At 40.6% G+C, this 19,445-nt stretch overlaps 1 protein-coding gene across 2 annotated transcripts; it reads left to right on the top strand.

Moving 5' to 3' along the window:
* The first annotated feature begins 125 nt into the window (after nt 1–125).
* Nucleotides 126–19,379, top strand: LOC139946465 (synaptonemal complex central element protein 2-like). Of its 2 annotated transcripts, none has more exons than XM_071944132.1 (4): nt 126–201; nt 12,267–12,401; nt 13,802–14,030; nt 15,778–19,379. In XM_071944132.1, the coding sequence occupies exons 2-4, from the start codon at nt 12,280–12,282 to the stop codon at nt 15,973–15,975; spliced, it is 549 nt and encodes a 182-aa protein (XP_071800233.1). In that variant the 5' UTR covers nt 126–201; nt 12,267–12,279; the 3' UTR covers nt 15,976–19,379. The 2 variants fall into 2 exon arrangements, with proteins under 2 accessions (XP_071800233.1, XP_071800234.1); XM_071944133.1 differs by having other exon boundaries at nt 143–165.
* The last annotated feature ends 66 nt before the right edge of the window (nt 19,380–19,445 follow it).

The following is a 19,445-nucleotide window of genomic DNA, read 5'->3' as shown; positions in this document are numbered from 1 at the left end:
TAAATTTCATTCAAATGGGAATTTCCGACTAGCAAGTTTGAAATATGCCCCGATCGGGAGTTAAGCAATTTTTGTCATTGGTCAAAAGTTTGGAAACAGCGCCCTCTATTTTTTCGTGATCGTCTGCGGCTGATGATTTTGTTGCGGGGGAAAAAATAAGCACAGGTAGACGAGCAATTTGTTTTCGGCCACAAATTTGGGGTAAGTGGGCCCGTAAGCTTCACTTTTTGTTAAATATTGTTTATAATAAGTATTAGCCTTTATTAGGGAGTGGTTTGAGTTTGAGAGGAAATCAATCCTGGCTTAACAACGGAGTAATTCTTACTGTCATGACAGTGAACAATTCTCAACATTTCGTTATTTCTTTTTTACTTAGATTTTTAGAGCCTCTTTGACTTCTGCCGTTTTGATGGACGTTGGTAAAACGCGGAACGATTGCGGAACGACGGAATGGCGGAACGCTTTTATATGCGATGTAACAGATTGTATTGCACGTATGTACATACGTACATACATACGCGGAACGATTGCGGAACGACGGAATGGCGGAACGCTTTTATATGCGATGTAACAGATTGTATTGCACGTATGTACATACGTACATACATACGTACGTGTATCCATGAAGCATGGAGGTAGAAATATGGAGGTAGCTAGATGGCAAGACGACTGTAGAATTTGCTGCATATATTCCAGTGTATAGAAAGTCTTTGGAATGATACTTTGTACTTACCAGTGCGTTCTATCATTGGACAACTTGGCATTTCAAGATTATTTTTTAGAAAGGTTCTTCGTGCATGATGACATTATGCATTAACATGGAGCACTGCTGAAGTCCATGGCTGAACTTCAACGAGTGTACAACTGTGTGTAATTTGCATGCATGACCCACACGCGCATACTGTGTATGTACATAGGCTTCATCCCCCTATTATGGCTGATTGATGGTGCATTGCGCGAACGAAATATAAAGGGGGGGGGGGGCATGATAAATGAGCAAAAACACCATCAAGGACGGGGTGCTCCACCAATTGCAATATACCAAAATATTCTTTAAGGACTCCTCTTTCATAATAGCTATCCAAAATAGTGGAGCACCCCGTCAATGAGGTCGAAAAAATTAGTTCTTTTGGCGGAACGTTTTTAAGCCACCATTAACACGTACAGTGCATTGCGCGAACTGAAACAAAATAAGGGGGTACATCGACGGACAAAAACACCATCAAGGACGGGGTGCTCCACCAATTGCAATATCCCAAAATAGTCTTTGAGGACTCCTAATTCATACTAGCTATCCAAAATAGTGGAGCACCCCGTCAATGAGGTCGAAAAAATTAGTTCTTTTGGCGGAACGTTTTTAAGCCACCATTAACACGTACAGTGCATTGCGCGAACTGAAACAAAATAAGGGGGGTACATGGATGAGCAAAAACACCACCAAGGACGGGGTGCTCCACCAATTCCAATATACCAAAATATTCTTTAAGGACTCCTCTTTCATACTAGCTATCCAAAATAGTGGAGCACCCCGTCAATGAGGTCGAAAAATTGAGTTCTTTTGGCGGAACGTTTTAATGCCACCATTAACACGTACAGTGCATAGCGCGAACTGAAACAAAATAAGGGGGGTACATCGACGGGCAAAAACACCATCAAGGACGGGGTGCTCCACCAATTCCAATATACCAAAATATTCTTTAAGGACTCCTCTTTCATACTAGCTATCCAAAATAGTGGAGCACCCCGTCAATGAGGTCGAAAAAATTAGTTCTTTTGGCGGAACGTTTTTAAGCCGCCATTAATACATACAGTGCATTGCGCGAACTGACACAAAATAAGGGGGTACATCGACGGGCAAAAACACCATCAAGGACGGGGTGCTCCACCAATTCCAATATACCAAAATATTCTTTAAGGACTCCTCTTTCATACTAGCTATCCAAAATAGTGGAGCACCCCGTCAATGAGGTCGAAAAAATTAGTTCTTTTGGCGGAACGTTTTTAAGCCGCCATTAATACATACAGTGCATTGCGCGAACTGACACAAAATAAGGGGGTACATCGACGGGCAAAAACACCATCAAGGACGGGGTGCTCCACCAATTCCAATATACCAAAATATTCTTTAAGGACTCCTCTTTCATACTAGCTATCCAAAATAGTGGAGCACCCCGTCAATGAGGTCGAAAAAATTAGTTCTTTTGGCGGAACGTTTTTAATACACCATTAACACGTACAGTGCATAGCGCGAACTGAACGAAATAAGGGGGGTATACGGATGAGCAAAAACACCATCAAGGACGGGGTGCTCCACCAATTCCAATGTACCAAAATATTCTTTGAGGACTCCTCTTTCATACTAGCTAACCAAAATAGTGGAGCACCCCGTCAATGAGGTCGAAAAAATTAGTTCTTTTGGCGGAACGTTTTTAATACACCATTAACACGTACAGTGCATAGCGCGAACTGAACGAAATAAGGGGGGTATACGGATGAGCAAAAACACCATCAAGGACGGGGTGCTCCACCAATTCCAATATACCAAAATATTCTTTGAGGGACTCCTCTTTCATACTAGCTAACCAAAATAGTGGAGCACCCCGTCAATGAGGTCGAAAAAATGAGTTCTTTTGGCGGAACGTTTTAATGCCACCATTAACACGTACAGTGCATAGCGCGAACTGAAACAAAATAAGGGGGGTACATCGACGGGCAAAAACACCATCAAGGACGGGGTGCTCCACCAATTGCAATATACCAAAATATTCTTTAAGGACTCCTCTTTCATAATAGCTATCCAAAATAGTGGAGCACCCCGTCAATGAGGTCGAAAAAATTAGTTCTTTTGGCGGAACGTTTTTAAGCCACCATTAACACGTACAGTGCATTGCGCGAACTGAAACAAATTAAGGGGGTACATCGACGGACAAAAACACCATCAAGGACGGGGTGCTCCACCAATTGCAATATCCCAAAATAGTCTTTGAGGACTCCTAATTCATACTAGCTATCCAAAATAGTGGAGCACCCCGTCAATGAGGTCGAAAAAATTAGTTCTTTTGGCGGAACGTTTTTAAGCCACCATTAACACGTACAGTGCATTGCGCGAACTGAAACAAAATAAGGGGGGTACATGGATGAGCAAAAACACCACCAAGGACGGGGTGCTCCACCAATTCCAATATACCAAAATATTCTTTAAGGACTCCTCTTTCATACTAGCTATCCAAAATAGTGGAGCACCCCGTCAATGAGGTCGAAAAATTGAGTTCTTTTGGCGGAACGTTTTAATGCCACCATTAACACGTACAGTGCATAGCGCGAACTGAAACAAAATAAGGGGGGTACATCGACGGGCAAAAACACCATCAAGGACGGGGTGCTCCACCAATTGCAATATACCAAAATATTCTTTGAGGACTCCTCTTTCATACTAGCTAACCAAAATAGTGGAGCACCCCGTCAATGAGGTCGAAAAAATTAGTTCTTTTGGCGGAACGTTTTTAAGCCACCATTAACACGTACAGTGCATTGCGCGAACTGAAACAAATTAAGGGGGTACATCGACGGACAAAAACACCATCAAGGACGGGGTGCTCCACCAATTGCAATATCCCAAAATAGTCTTTGAGGACTCCTAATTCATACTAGCTATCCAAAATAGTGGAGCACCCCGTCAATGAGGTCGAAAAAATTAGTTCTTTTGGCGGAACGTTTTTAAGCCACCATTAACACGTACAGTGCATTGCGCGAACTGAAACAAAATAAGGGGGGTACATGGATGAGCAAAAACACCACCAAGGACGGGGTGCTCCACCAATTCCAATATACCAAAATATTCTTTAAGGACTCCTCTTTCATACTAGCTATCCAAAATAGTGGAGCACCCCGTCAATGAGGTCGAAAAATTGAGTTCTTTTGGCGGAACGTTTTAATGCCACCATTAACACGTACAGTGCATAGCGCGAACTGAAACAAAATAAGGGGGGTACATCGACGGGCAAAAACACCATCAAGGACGGGGTGCTCCACCAATTGCAATATACCAAAATATTCTTTGAGGACTCCTCTTTCATACTAGCTAACCAAAATAGTGGAGCACCCCGTCAATGAGGTCGAAAAAATTAGTTCTTTTGGCGGAACGTTTTTAATACACCATTAACACGTACAGTGCATAGCGCGAACTGAACGAAATAAGGGGGGTATACGGATGAGCAAAAACACCATCAAGGACGGGGTGCTCCACCAATTCCAATGTACCAAAATATTCTTTGAGGACTCCTCTTTCATACTAGCTAACCAAAATAGTGGAGCACCCCGTCAATGAGGTCGAAAAAATTAGTTCTTTTGGCGGAACGTTTTTAATACACCATTAACACGTACAGTGCATAGCGCGAACTGAAACAAAATAAGGGGGGTACATCGACGGGCAAAAACACCATCAAGGACGGGGTGCTCCACCAATTCCAATATACCAAAATATTCTTTGAGGACTCCTCTTTCATACTAGCTAACCAAAATAGTGGAGCACCCCGTCAATGAGGTCGAAAAAATTTGTTCTTTTGGCGGAACGTTTTTAATACACCATTAACACGTACAGTGCATAGCGCGAACTGAAACAAAATAAGGGGGGTATACGGATGAGCAAAAACACCATCAAGGACGGGGTGCTCCACCAATTCCGATATACCAAAATATTCTTTAAGGACTCCTCTTTCAAACTAGCTATCCAAAATAGTGGAGCACCCCGTCAATGAGGTCGAAAAAATTAGTTCTTTTGGCGGAACGTTTTTAAGCCACCATTAACACGTACAGTGCATTGCGCGAACTGAAACAAAATAAGGGGGGTACATGGATGAGCAAAAACACCATCAAGGACGGGGTGCTCCACCAATTCCAATATACCAAAATATTCTTTGAGGACTCCTTTCTCATACTAGCTATCTAAAATAGTGGAGCACCCCGTCAATGAGGTTGAAAAAATAAGTTTTTTGGTGGAACGTTTTTCAGCCACCATTATTAGCACGGAATGCATTGCGCGAAATTAAACAAAATAAGGGGGTATGGATGAGCAAAAAAAAAACACTTGTAAAAACACTATCGTGGCCGTTGCTCCACTACGAACTTTTTGTTGCAGTGGTTAATTGCCGTTGATCAGGTGTCATTTTGCAGAGTTGTAATTACTGTTGAAGTAGCTAGAACGAATTTTACTATTGCCTTTATTGATTTTGCTAAATTGAATGTACTGTACAACTTCAGTTTATTGAAATTTAAAGGGTGGACACTATTAGTAATTACTCAAAATAATTATCAGCATGAAACCTCACTTGGTAACGAGTAATGGGGAGAGGTTGATAGTTTCAAACATTGGGAGAAACGGCTCCCTCTGAAGTGAAGTAGTTTTCGAGAAAGAAGTAATTTTCCACGAATTTGATTTCGGGACCTCAAGTTTAGAATTTTTAAAATCTCCCGAAATCAAGTTAGCATCTGAAAGGACACAACTTCGTGTGACAAGGGTGTTTTTTCTCTTTCATAGTATCTCGCAATTCCGACGATCAATCGAGCTCAAATTTTCACAGGTTTATTATTTTATGGATATGCTGAGATACACCAAGTGAGAAGACTGGTCTTTGACAATAACCAATAGTGTCCAGTGTCTTTATAAGTGGTTTAAAGTGTACTGTATGATTTTATTCTTTGAAGGAGAAAGTCAGAACAAACCTGATTTGTGACTTTGCTCTTCTTGTGAGTTGTTGCACTTGTTCTTTCACAGTAACCCATTGACGTGTATATTTGATAACCTTGTACCTAAATTCATTCCAACTGTTGTGATATTGGGTATGTTCAGACAGCGTACTAACTTAGACCCGAACCGGTCTAACTTTTACGAGCAGCGGGGGGTGGTCGTAAAAATAAAAACCCATTGCGTTCAGACAGCACAGAGTTAAACCCGATCCGGTTTATCTTCGGTTTTAAGAGGTCAAAGTAGACGCGACCCCGTTGCTCTAACATCCGGTTTTATTCATTAGATTCACGCACCGAGTATGCCGATATACCGAGTGCTCCATGCCCTGGATGATCAGACAGGGCATAATTATTGGATACAAATGGCTCAATCGAACGCGGTAACAGTTTTACCGTTGGGAGGATATGGGCACTTAAAACAAACATGAACACGACTCGAAATTATTTTTTTAAACAAACAAAATATTGATACAAACCGCCGAGAAAACTCACCAAAATATTGTCCATATTCCATGAAACAGAACACGTTTCATTTTTGTGTTTTGTTTTATACCACTGTTTCCGATTTAATAAATACTTTTAGTTTGTACTTCAATCGATTGGAAGTTGCGATCTCTCAAAAGCTGGTGCCGCGATTTTTATTCCAATTCGTTCATAAACACAACTACACACGTGCAAGTTACGACATGTACTTTGCAGTATTTTCCCAACTTCCCAACAACGTGGTGATATTGCTGGCGTAGGGAATTTCCCCTACACACAGCCTCGCGCCCACTGCAGTTCATTCTCCTAGATTGAAAGTACAGCACGCTAGTAACGGTGTCGGCAATAGAAAGGCACATCCACGGGATCGGTGATGATAACTATGGGATATCAGAGAGTGATCACTATGGGATGGCAGCGCTGTACATGTGAGAAGCAATACAAATTATGCTTCTTCGCTGCGCTCGTAGTATACGCATAAAAAACAGTTTCAATTTGTTGTAGGACACTCAACAAAAAAGCTTGGAAAATATAATTTTGTTTCAGAATTTAATAAATCATGGGCGTGGGCCTGTGTTAAACTGCATACACTGATCGAGAGAGTTTCGCCAACTCGGTAAGCGGCAAGAAAGTAATATAAATACTCGGTGCTTTTCAGCATCAGAGGCAACAGAAACCGTATACAAGCACTCCGGGTCCCGGGCGTGTGCATTGAACCACACAATGGGTCGTCCGTTGTGAGTTAAAACCGGATGTCATTCTGTCCACACGCAGTGTTAAAAGATAAACCCGAAGCGGTTTAGACTTAGACCGCCTCGCTGGACGGTTTAAGTTTTGGGGTTTAAACCCGATCCGGTCTAACTTTATTTGCGTTCACACGCACAAAAGTTGAACCCGAACCGGTCTAAGTGGACTTAGACCAACTTTAGTACGGCGTGTGAACGACCTCATTGAAATATTATAATAATAGTAACCATCACTGAGAGAAGCGTTTCAAAATTAATTGCTGTCCATTGCGTTTTATTTTATAGCAAACTTGTTTACAACAACCTAGGTAAAAACCTGCGACAGACATGTACTCATTTACACAAGTATGTTAATCCTTTCTTGAGACACGATTGTTATTGCTGTCATGCTATAGTGGTATACAACAAAAGCCAATGATTATGTCAGTACAAAAACCTTTGGATCTACATAAAGTGTGCCAAACATTGTGTTAACTGCCACCCGGCGTCAGCAATACAGAGCCAACTCAACGCAAGAGTGTTGAACGACTAAACACTGCGGTCTCAACGAAAGCTAGCTACACCAATGTTGCTCGCCAATGGTGTATCTTTTAATAATTATAGATTGAAAGGCACGAAAAGAATTATATACAATGTTATACTTTTATTTTAATAGAAAAAACGCCTACTGGATGCGGGAGACGCACATGTTTCTCGCTGGTGTAAGCATTCCTTTGTTGCAACAACGGCTATACTATAGCACTGCGGATAAAGAGTTTGATTTATAGATCGAACTCAGGGAGTGATTTTTACCCAACTAACGGGTTAAAAAAAAACTTCTTTCGACCCCATTGACGGGTTGCTCCACTATTTTGGATAGCTAGTATGAAAGAGGAGTCCTTAAAGAATATTTTGGTATATTGGAATTGGTGGAGCACCCCGTCCTTGATGGTGTTTTTGCCCGTCGATGTACCCCCTTATTTTGTTTCAGTTCGCGCTATGCACTGTACGTGTTAATGGTGTACTAAAAACGTTCCGCCAAAAGAACTAATTTTTTCGACCTCATTGACGGGGTGCTCCACTATTTTGGTTAGCTAGTATGAAAGAGGAGTCCTCAAAGAATATTTTGGTACATTGGAATTGGTGGAGCACCCCGTCCTTGATGGTGTTTTTGCCCGTCGATGTACCCCCTTATTTTGTGTCAGTTCGCGCAATGCACTGTATGTATTAATGGCGGCTTAAAAACGTTCCGCCAAAAGAACTCAATTTTTCGACCTCATTGACGGGGTGCTCCACTATTTTGGTTAGCTAGTATGAAAGAGGAGTCCTCAAAGAATATTTTGGTATATTGGAATTGGTGGAGCACCCCGTCCTTGATGGTGTTTTTGCCCGTCGATGTACCCCCTTATTTTGTGTCAGTTCGCGCAATGCACTGTATGTATTAATGGCGGCTTAAAAACGTTCCGCCAAAAGAACTAATTTTTTCGACCTCATTGACGGGGTGCTCCACTATTTTGGATAGCTAGTATGAAAGAGGAGTCCTTAAAGAATATTTTGGTATATTGGAATTGGTGGAGCACCCCGTCCTTGATGGTGTTTTTGCCCGTCGATGTACCCCCTTTATTTTGTGTCAGTTCGCGCAATGCACTGTATGTATTAATGGCGGCTTAAAAACGTTCCGCCAAAAGAACTCAATTTTTCGACCTCATTGACGGGGTGCTCCACTATTTTGGTTAGCTAGTATGAAAGAGGAGTCCTCAAAGAATATTTTGGTATATTGGAATTGGTGGAGCACCCCGTCCTTGATGGTGTTTTTGCCCGTCGATGTACCCCCTTATTTTGTGTCAGTTCGCGCAATGCACTGTATGTATTAATGGCGGCTTAAAAACGTTCCGCCAAAAGAACTAATTTTTTCGACCTCATTGACGGGGTGCTCCACTATTTTGGATAGCTAGTATGAAAGAGGAGTCCTTAAAGAATATTTTGGTATATTGGAATTGGTGGAGCACCCCGTCCTTGATGGTGTTTTTGCCCGTCGATGTACCCCCTTATTTTGTGTCAGTTCGCGCAATGCACTGTATGTATTAATGGCGGCTTAAAAACGTTCCGCCAAAAGAACTAATTTTTTCGACCTCATTGACGGGGTGCTCCACTATTTTGGATAGCTAGTATGAAAGAGGAGTCCTTAAAGAATATTTTGGTATATTGGAATTGGTGGAGCACCCCGTCCTTGATGGTGTTTTTGCTCATCCGTATACCCCCCTTATTTCGTTCAGTTCGCGCAATGCACTGTACGTGTTAATGGTGTACTAAAAACGTTCCGCCAAAAGAACTAATTTTTTCGACCTCATTGACGGGGTGCTCCACTATTTTGGTTAGCTAGTATGAAAGAGGAGTCCTCAAAGAATATTTTGGTACATTGGAATTGGTGGAGCACCCCGTCCTTGATGGTGTTTTTGCCCGTCGATGTACCCCCTTATTTTGTGTCAGTTCGCGCAATGCACTGTATGTATTAATGGCGGCTTAAAAACGTTCCGCCAAAAGAACTCAATTTTTTGACCTCATTGACGGGGTGCTCCACTATTTTGGTTAGCTAGTATGAAAGAGGAGTCCTCAAAGAATATTTTGGTATATTGGAATTGGTGGAGCACCCCGTCCTTGATGGTGTTTTTGCCCGTCGATGTACCCCCTTATTTTGTGTCAGTTCGCGCAATGCACTGTATGTGTTAATGGCGGCTTAAAAACGTTCCGCCAAAAGAACTAATTTTTTCGACCTCATTGACGGGGTGCTCCACTATTTTGGATAGCTAGTATGAAAGAGGAGTCCTTAAAGAATATTTTGGTATATTGGAATTGGTGGAGCACCCCGTCCTTGATGGTGTTTTTGCCCGTCGATGTACCCCCTTATTTTGTGTCAGTTCGCGCAATGCACTGTATGTATTAATGGCGGCTTAAAAACGTTCCGCCAAAAGAACTCATTTTTTCGACCTCATTGACGGGGTGCTCCACTATTTTGGTTAGCTAGTATGAAAGAGGAGTCCTCAAAGAATATTTTGGTATATTGGAATTGGTGGAGCACCCCGTCCTTGATGGTGTTTTTGCCCGTCGATGTACCCCCTTATTTTGTGTCAGTTCGCGCAATGCACTGTATGTATTAATGGCGGCTTAAAAACGTTCCGCCAAAAGAACTAATTTTTTCGACCTCATTGACGGGGTGCTCCACTATTTTGGATAGCTAGTATGAAAGAGGAGTCCTTAAAGAATATTTTGGTATATTGGAATTGGTGGAGCACCCCGTCCTTGATGGTGTTTTTGCCCGTCGATGTACCCCCTTATTTTGTGTCAGTTCGCGCAATGCACTGTATGTATTAATGGCGGCTTAAAAACGTTCCGCCAAAAGAACTCAATTTTTCGACCTCATTGACGGGGTGCTCCACTATTTTGGTTAGCTAGTATGAAAGAGGAGTCCTCAAAGAATATTTTGGTATATTGGAATTGGTGGAGCACCCCGTCCTTGATGGTGTTTTTGCCCGTCGATGTACCCCCTTATTTTGTGTCAGTTCGCGCAATGCACTGTATGTATTAATGGCGGCTTAAAAACGTTCCGCCAAAAGAACTAATTTTTTCGACCTCATTGACGGGGTGCTCCACTATTTTGGATAGCTAGTATGAAAGAGGAGTCCTTAAAGAATATTTTGGTATATTGGAATTGGTGGAGCACCCCGTCCTTGATGGTGTTTTTGCCCGTCGATGTACCCCCCTTATTTTGTTTCAGTTCGCGCTATGCACTGTACGTGTTAATGGTGGCATTAAAACGTTCCGCCAAAATAACTCATTTTTTCGACCTCATTGACGGGGTGCTCCACTATTTTGGATAGCTAGTATGAAAGAGGAGTCCTTAAAGAATATTTTGGTATGTTGGAATTGGTGGAGCACCCCGTCCTTGATGGTGTTTTTGCTCATCCGTATACCCCCCTTATTTTGTTTCAGTTCGCGCTATGCACTGTACGTGTTAATGGTGTATTAAAAACGTTCCGCCAAAAGAACTAATTTTTTCGACCTCATTGACGGGGTGCTCCACTATTTTGGTTAGCTAGTATGAAAGAGGAGTCCTCAAAGAATATTTTGGTAAATTGGAATTGGGGGAGCACCCCGTCCTTGATGGTGTTTTTGCCCGTCGATGTACCCCCCTTATTTTGTTTCAGTTCGCGCTATGCACTGTACGTGTTAATGGTGGCATTAAAACGTTCCGCCAAAATAACTCATTTTTTCGACCTCATTGACGGGGTGCTCCACTATTTTGGATAGCTAGTATGAAAGAGGAGTCTTTAAAGAATATTTTGGTATATTGGAATTGGTGGAGCACCCCGTCCTTGATGGTGTTTTTGCTCATCCATGTACCCCCCTTATTTTGTTTCAGTTCGCGCTATGCACTGTACGTGTTAATGGTGTATTAAAAACGTTCCGCCAAAAGAACTAATTTTTTCGACCTCATTGACGGGGTGCTCCACTATTTTGGATAGCTAGTATGAATTAGGAGTCCTCAAAGACTATTTTGGTATATTGGAATTGGTGGAGCACCCCGTCCTTGATGGTGTTTTTGTCCGTCGATGTACCCCCTTATTTTGTTTCAGTTCGCGCAATGCACTGTATGTATTAATGGCGGCTTAAAAACGTTCCGCCAAAAGAACTAATTTTTTCGACCTCATTGACGGGGTGCTCCACTATTTTGGATAGCTAGTATGAAAGAGGAGTCCTCAAAGAATATTTTGGTTTATTGGAATTGGTGGAGCACCCCGTCCTTGATGGTGTTTTTGCTCATTTATCATGCCCCCCTTTTATATTTAGTTCGCGCAATGCACCATCATCAGCCATAGTATAGGGGGATGAAGCATACACAGTATGCGCGTGTGGGTCATGCATGCAAATTACACACAGTTGTACACTCGTTGAAGTTCAGCCATGGACTTCAGCAGTGCTCCATGTTAATGCATAATGTCATCATGCACGAAGAACCTTTCTAAAAAAATAATCTTGAAATACCAAGTTGTCCAATGATAGAACGCACTGGTTAGTACAAAGTATCATTCCAAAGACTTTCTATACACTGGAATATATGCAGCAAATTCTACAGTCGTCTTGCCATCTAGCTACCTCCATATTTCTACCTCCATGCTCCATCACGTAGGTATGGTTGTACGTATGTACATACGTGCAATACAATCTGTTACATCGTATATAAAAGCGTTCCGCCATTCCGTCGTTCCGCAATCGTTCCGCGTTTTACCAACGTCCCGTTTTGATTCTGACAAGGAAGCGACGAAACATGGAAACAACGGAGGGCTGTTCATTAGAAAAAGATGTCGCTGATAATTTTACAAATTCAGTGAGAAGAGCTGATGATTGTAATCAGTTTGATCCGGACAAGGCAGACTTTCTACAGCCCAGGTAAGCAAGCCAACATAAACTTTTTGAACATAATAGGGCCTACTTCTTTTGTAATTGAGACAAAAATATTGAATTGAAAAAAAATAGACCACCAGGGGTGTGTTCCACTCGGGCAAACGACTCATAACTGTTCGCAAAAACGTTTTTTATCTTTGAACGGTTGGTGCGTATACATGATGTCAATATGGTGGCGCCCTGAAATAAAGATGGGTCGCACCGTACGTAGTATTTTTTTTAACTTAGTTTTTGCTGTACGTTATTTTTTATGTAGTCGGCTTTTGTACATCATTTCTTCAACTAGTTAAAGGAACACGTTGCCTTGGATCGGTCGAGTTGGTCTTTGAACAGCGTTTGTAACCGTTTTTTATAAAATACATATGGGTAGAAAGATGTTGTAAAAGTAGAATACAATGATCCACACAAACATGCCTCGAAATTGCGTGGTTTTCCTTTTACCTCGTCGACTAACACGTCGGCCATTTATGGGGGTCAAAATTTTGACTCCCATAAATGGCCGACCGTGTTATTTCGCAGAGTAAAAGGAAGACCACGCAATTTCGAGGCAAACTTGTGTGGATGGTTGTATTGTACTTTTAAAACATCTTTCCAACCATATGCATTTTATAAAAAAACGGTTACAAACGCTTTTGTTTTGACCAACTCGTCCGATCCAAAGCAACGTGTTCCTTTAACTTTGTTACTTTAAATCTTCATTATAAATCACAGAAAATGTTATTATGTTTGCAACAAAGAAATAATACTGTATGCTTGTCCGCCATTTTTAAAACCATTCGCAAACACCTCAGAAGTATGTTCGCCTAAAGTTGCCAATGTTCACCAACGGTGGCGGCACAGAACTTGTTCCACTTGAAATTGTTGGCAAGGTGCACAACTGTTGGCAACGTTTGCGCGAGTGGAACGCACCCCAGGCTTGTCCTGTCTTGAGCTTACTGGCACGACACTAAAGTCAGTTGAGATCCAGAGTAAAAGCCCTGACTTATCAAACAAAATCCCCATTGATGATTGTGATTTATTGATCTGATTGCAATTTGCATTCAAAATCAAAGAGGTACCACAAACCCTCTTGATCCTAAATGACACAGTGCCTCTGAGTTTGACTGGACATGCTGGAGCTAAGTGCAGGCATAATATTCTTCCTACTTTAGTCTCTGATTTGTTCTCTGATTTGTTTGCCTTTGGAAAAATCTGACTTTTTTTTTAGTGATTAAATAACCTAAAATATCTATTAAAGCCTACACCATGTCTACATGTAAATCAGCCCTTGTAAATTGTAGTCGTTAAAATTAATATGCCTACTTTTTTTCCAAGGACCAAATATCATTCCTGTAGTGTAAGCATAGTAAGTGTTGAATCAAATTTTTGTTACGCATATCTTTCAGCGTTCCGACAGAGTCTGCACGTGGTAGTCTTCAAACGACTTCTACTGATCCACCGAAAAAGACCCAAGTAACCACTCCTGAGGATCAGCTAGCTTCACCAGCTCCGTCATATTCCATCACGAGGGAGTTCTTAAATGAGCAGACCCAGCAGCTAATTGATGACATCAACGCTAAGAGAAAACGAGACACCACTATGTTGGCAGATTTTAAGAAAGCCTTAGATTTACAAGTAGGTTTTAATTTTTCGTAGGCGGTCATGCATGGCCGAGTGGTTTATAGCATCAACTTCAAGTTCTGTTAGTTAAAGGCAGTGGACACTATTGGTAATTGTCAAAGACTAGCCTTCACAGTTGGTATATCTCAACATATGCATAAAATAACAAACCTGTGAAAATTTGAGCTCAATCGGTCATCAAAGTTGCGAGATATTAATAAACGAAAAAAACAACCTTGTCACACAAAGTTATGTGCGTTTAAATGGTTGATTTCGAGACCTCAAGTTCTAAATCTGAGGTCTCGAAATCAAATTCGTGGAAAATCACTTCTTTCTCGAAAACTATGGCACATAAGAGGGAGCCGTTTCACACAATGTTTGGTACCATCAACCTCTCCCCATTACTCGTCACCAAGAAAGGTTTTATGCTAATAATTATTTTGAGTAACTACCAATAGTGTCCACTGCCTTTAAGTCATCAGGTTTGTGTTTAGGTGTTCTTTGTCTCTTCCACAACTTTGCAAAAGCATGCCCTTAAAGCCATTGGACCCTTTCGGTAAACAGTGTTGTCCAAGGCCCACACTTTGTGTACCACAACTTCTATATCAAATAACAAACCTGTGTAAATTTAGGCTCAATCGGTAATCGGAGTCGGGAGAAAACAACGGACAAACCCACTCTTGTTTCCGTGCGATTCGCCGTGTCATGACATGTGTTTAAAATAAATCCGTAATTCTCATTAACGAGAATTTATATTGTTTTGCTGTTTTCTCAAAAAGTAAAGCATTTCATGGAGTATTATTTCAGGAGGTCTTTCACCATTGCCTTCTGTAAACCCTGTAAGTTATTTGAAAATCTGTGAACTTTTATTTTTTTCTGAACTGAAAGGGTCCAATGGCTTTAACCATATCACATAGCAACTGTGACATGGTTATAATTTAAGCAATCACTTTTGACTAAGCAAGTAATTTGGTTGTTTGTTTGTATAAATGATTTTCCTGTAAAGTGAACTCATCAAACTCCTACAAAGGGGATATAAACACCAAGCTGCCAACAGCCAATCTCTCTTTCATACAAACATTCGTTTAAGGGCTATGATTATGAATTGCACACATAAAGAAAGTCTTACTCAAGTGATTGTGAGATCAGTAGTTAGCTTAGTAGGATTCTAACCTGTAGTCGATGTCAAGTGCTCCACGCTAACCGCTGGACCATGATGCCCTGTCTAATTAGGACTACTCAAGTTGTTGTACCAGACACTATTCAAGTCCAACTCACAAATGGTTTACTATCATAATCTTCACAAAATAGTTTCATCCAAGGTTAAAGACACTGGACACTCTTGGTAGTTGTCAAAGACTAGTTTCACAGTTGGTGTATCTCAACATAACAAACCTGTGAAAATTTGAGCTCATTCGGTTGTCGAAGTTGCAAGATATTAATGAAAGAAAAAAACACCCTTGTCGTACCATGGTCACACGAAGTTGTGTGCTTTCAGATGCTTGATTTCAAGACCTCAAATTCTAAATTACTTCTGTCTCGAAAACTACGTCACTTCAGAGGGAGCTGTTTCTCACAATGTTTTATACTATCAACCTCTCCCCAATAATTGTAGTCAAGAAAGGTGTTATAATAATTATTTTGAGTACCAATAGTGTCCACTGTGTTTAAAAGATTTGTTTTTAAAAAATATCTGGAGGAATAAGCAATCTTCCATACCCAGTCAAAATCTTTAAAATTAGTTCTTGTTTCTCTTCAACAGGCATCCAATTCCTTTGCTTCCTTGGAGCAAGCCATGTACCAAGTGTACCAGCAGAACAGCAAAGGGATTCAAGACAAGTTACAAGAGCTCTTCAGCACTCTGGATCGTATCTCAAAGCTGGAGATGGAACTGGAGCATTTCAAGCACTCACTAGGATCTCTGTACTCTGATATCCATGGACCTGCCAGGCCAACGTGAATAGCTGTTGCATTTAAATTTTTCCTCTTTTCCCCCCGTTTATCTATAATGTTATGTGCTAGTTTATACTATTTTAAGTAATTACACATAATACCCCAATCAAATCAAACTCATTCTCACTACTTTCTGAATAATAAAAGACGATGGAGGGAGCGAGTGGGGGGTTGCGATAGTTGAGTGATAGTGTAAATAACAACACCTTGCACCAAGACTACACTTTTAAGAACATAGTGAGAACATAGAGTTATACATGTATATAAGAACTAGAGGGCGCACTGGCCTAAATACGCTCTCCAGCATGTGCGCATGTGACCAAGTTGACAAAACAGCATCTCACAGCGTGTGTTTGTGCGGCCATTAACAAACAGCATCGCATAGAGCGTTCAATAAACAAAAGCTCTAAAGTGTACTTCATATTCAACGCGTGTACAGAATGGCGTGCGTGTCTCCTTGCGGTCCCTGTCGCGTTTGTGCAAGCAGCATCACCAGTGCGCCCTCTAGTTCTTATATGTAACTATGAGTGAGAACAAGTGCGGTGTGATGGGGGTATAAAGTATTAGGACTTCTCCATTGATTCTGTAAGGGAAGATTTTCTTTAGGAATGGGTTCCTCTATTGCGGGATTTTTAAACTTCAACTGGAATAGTTCAAGGGGCATCAAGGCGCTGAGGGTCAAATTTCAGAGAGCTGCTTCAGCATATATAATGCTTAAAATTTTTCTGCTTAGCAAAAAGTAAGCAGGATAAAAGTAACAAATTGCACATAAGGTATGTACGGAGCTCCAGGAGTGCCATCCCACATATTGAGATACTGACATAATTTATCTCATCAAGACGACTTATTTCGTGGTATAAGTTAACTTACCCACATATTTTATCTAGCTAAGTCGACTTATTCAAAACAATCAGTGGACTAAGCAACATAGTTTATCTCACCAAGTCGACTTAGATAAAACAAAAATTCGACTTGCTGACATAATTTGTCTCGCCAAGTCGACTTACTGAGAGTACTAAGTCGACTTACTGACATAATTTATCTCACCAAGTCGACTTAGCAAAACAATAAGTTAACTTGCTGACATAATTTTTTTCAACAAGTTCACTTAGATAAAACAATAAGTCGACTTACTGAAATAATTTATTAAGTCAATTTATTCAAAACAATCAGTCGACTAAGCAACATAGTTTATCTCACCAAGTCGACTTGGATAAAACAAAAGGTCGACTTGCTGACATAATTTGTCTCGCCAAGTCGACTTACTGAGAGTACTAAGTCGACTTACTGACATAACTTATCTCGCCAAGTCGACTTAGATAAAACAATAAGTCAACTTGCTGACATAATTTATTTCAACAAGTCGACTTACTGGGAGAAATAAGTCGACTTACTGACATAATTATGTCGGTATCTCAATATGTGGGATGACACTCCTGGAGCTCCGTAGGTATGGTTTTTTGACTGGTAACCTTAAAGGGAATCATTGCATTGGATCGGTTAAGTTAGTCTTTGAAAAGCGTTTACAGCTGTTTTATGAAATGCAAACTGGTAGATAGATAATTTAAAAGTAGAATATAATGATCCACACAAACATGCCTCGAAATTGCACGGTTTTTCCTTTTATGGCGCGAAGAAACACGGTCGGCCATTTTGTCAACAAAATGGCCGACTATGTTAGTTAGTGACATAAAAGGAAAACCGTGCAATTCCGAGTGATACATGTGTGGATCATTACATTCTACTTTTAAAATATCTTTCTAACCATGTGCATTTCATAAAAAAATGGTTTAAACACTTTTCAAAGACCGATTCTTCCGATCCACAGCACTGTGTTCCTTTTATTTGGTTACACACCTGTATTCCGACACCCCTATGTTCCGACACCCCTATGTTCCGACAACTCGGCCTATATTCCGACATCCCTATGTTCCGACATCCCTATGTTCTGACACCCCTATATTCCGACACCCCTATGTTCCGACAACTGAACCTATATTCCGACACCCCTATGTTCCGACACCCCTATATTCCGACACCCCTATGTTCCGACAACTCAGCCTATATTCCGACATCCCTATGTTCCGACACCCCTATATTCAGACACCCCTATGTTCCGACACCCCTATGTTCCGACAAGTTATATTCACACATTATTACTCTGTTGACCAATAACAAAAACACAAGTTGTGTTACATGTTTCCCGGCGAATTTCGGCCGATAATAAGTTTGAACATTCATCAGTTGAATTTTGTCCATTAAAGCAATTGAATCAAAATTAAGATAATTGAATCACACATGAATTTGGTGCTTTTGTTTTGTGGTTATAAACATGAGTTATGGCTCCCCGAGTAAGCCCACAAGAAAATGCTCGGTACTTTACAATTTTCTTTGTTAGATGCGTGTCTGTGACATGAGCTTTCAATTTATAAAAATTACAACTCTCCCCTGCGTTATTAGCACTGATGTGTAATTTCTTTCATTTGCCCCCCCCCCCCCAATTTTTTATATAATAATACAAGTAATAATAATACGTTAACAATAACAAATAATCAAGTCTTACCCACCCCCCCCCCTCCCCCCAATTTACTCAGCCCTTCTTACTAAACCAAAGTTGCAGAATAACACTTTCACATAAATTATACTCGCACCAGTTTTCTTGAAAAATTGCTAACACGAAATGTTGGTGAAGGTTGTCGGAACAAAGGGGTGTCGGAACATAGGGGTGTTTTGGTTGTCGGAATAAATGGGTGTCGGAACATAGGGGTGTCGGAACATAGGGGTGTCGGAACATAGGGGTGTCGGAATATAGGGGTGTCGGAACATAGGGGTGTCGGATTATAGGTTGAGTTGTCAGGACATACGGGTGTCGGAACATAGGGGTGTCGGAACATAGGGGTGTCGGATCATAGGGATGTCGGAATATAGAGCAGTCACCTTTTATCTAATAGGCTTAGTTTTTTTGTGCTTAGCTCCTTTTTACAAAAACCAATCCATGACCATACCATTTACAGTTTTATTAAATTGGGCTAAGATTAGAGTGGAATCTACAAATCTGGCAAGCAAAGCTGAAGAGTTGATTTGTAAATTTCTTTAAAAAAATTAACGTTGTAAATAAAGTAGTAACATATGTTGATATGGAATGAAATAAATAAGATAAAAATGTTATGGTAAACAGTTTTGGTTCAATAATTTTAATGCACAATTTCTTGATGACTTGGTCACATTTTTTTAAACACAATCATAAACTTACATTAAAAAAACCAATGACAACTTCAAAAACAATAATCAAATGTCTGCGCCTTGAACACCCAGCAGGGTGTATACGTGCGCATTACAAGTTTTATTATTAGCTGTTCCGAGCCAGTTGAAACAGCTGTTGTTTTCGTCGAGATTTTTATTATTTTTATTATTTTTATTATTTTTATTATTATTTTTATCATTATCATTATTTTTATCATTATCATTATCATTATT

The sequence above is a fragment of the Asterias amurensis genome, chromosome 13, assembly GCF_032118995.1.
Source record: "Asterias amurensis chromosome 13, ASM3211899v1".
Classification (NCBI taxonomy): domain Eukaryota; kingdom Metazoa; phylum Echinodermata; class Asteroidea; order Forcipulatida; family Asteriidae; genus Asterias; species Asterias amurensis.
The sequence above is the reverse complement of the archived record's forward strand: the minus strand, read 5'-3'. Positions and strand labels throughout refer to the sequence as shown.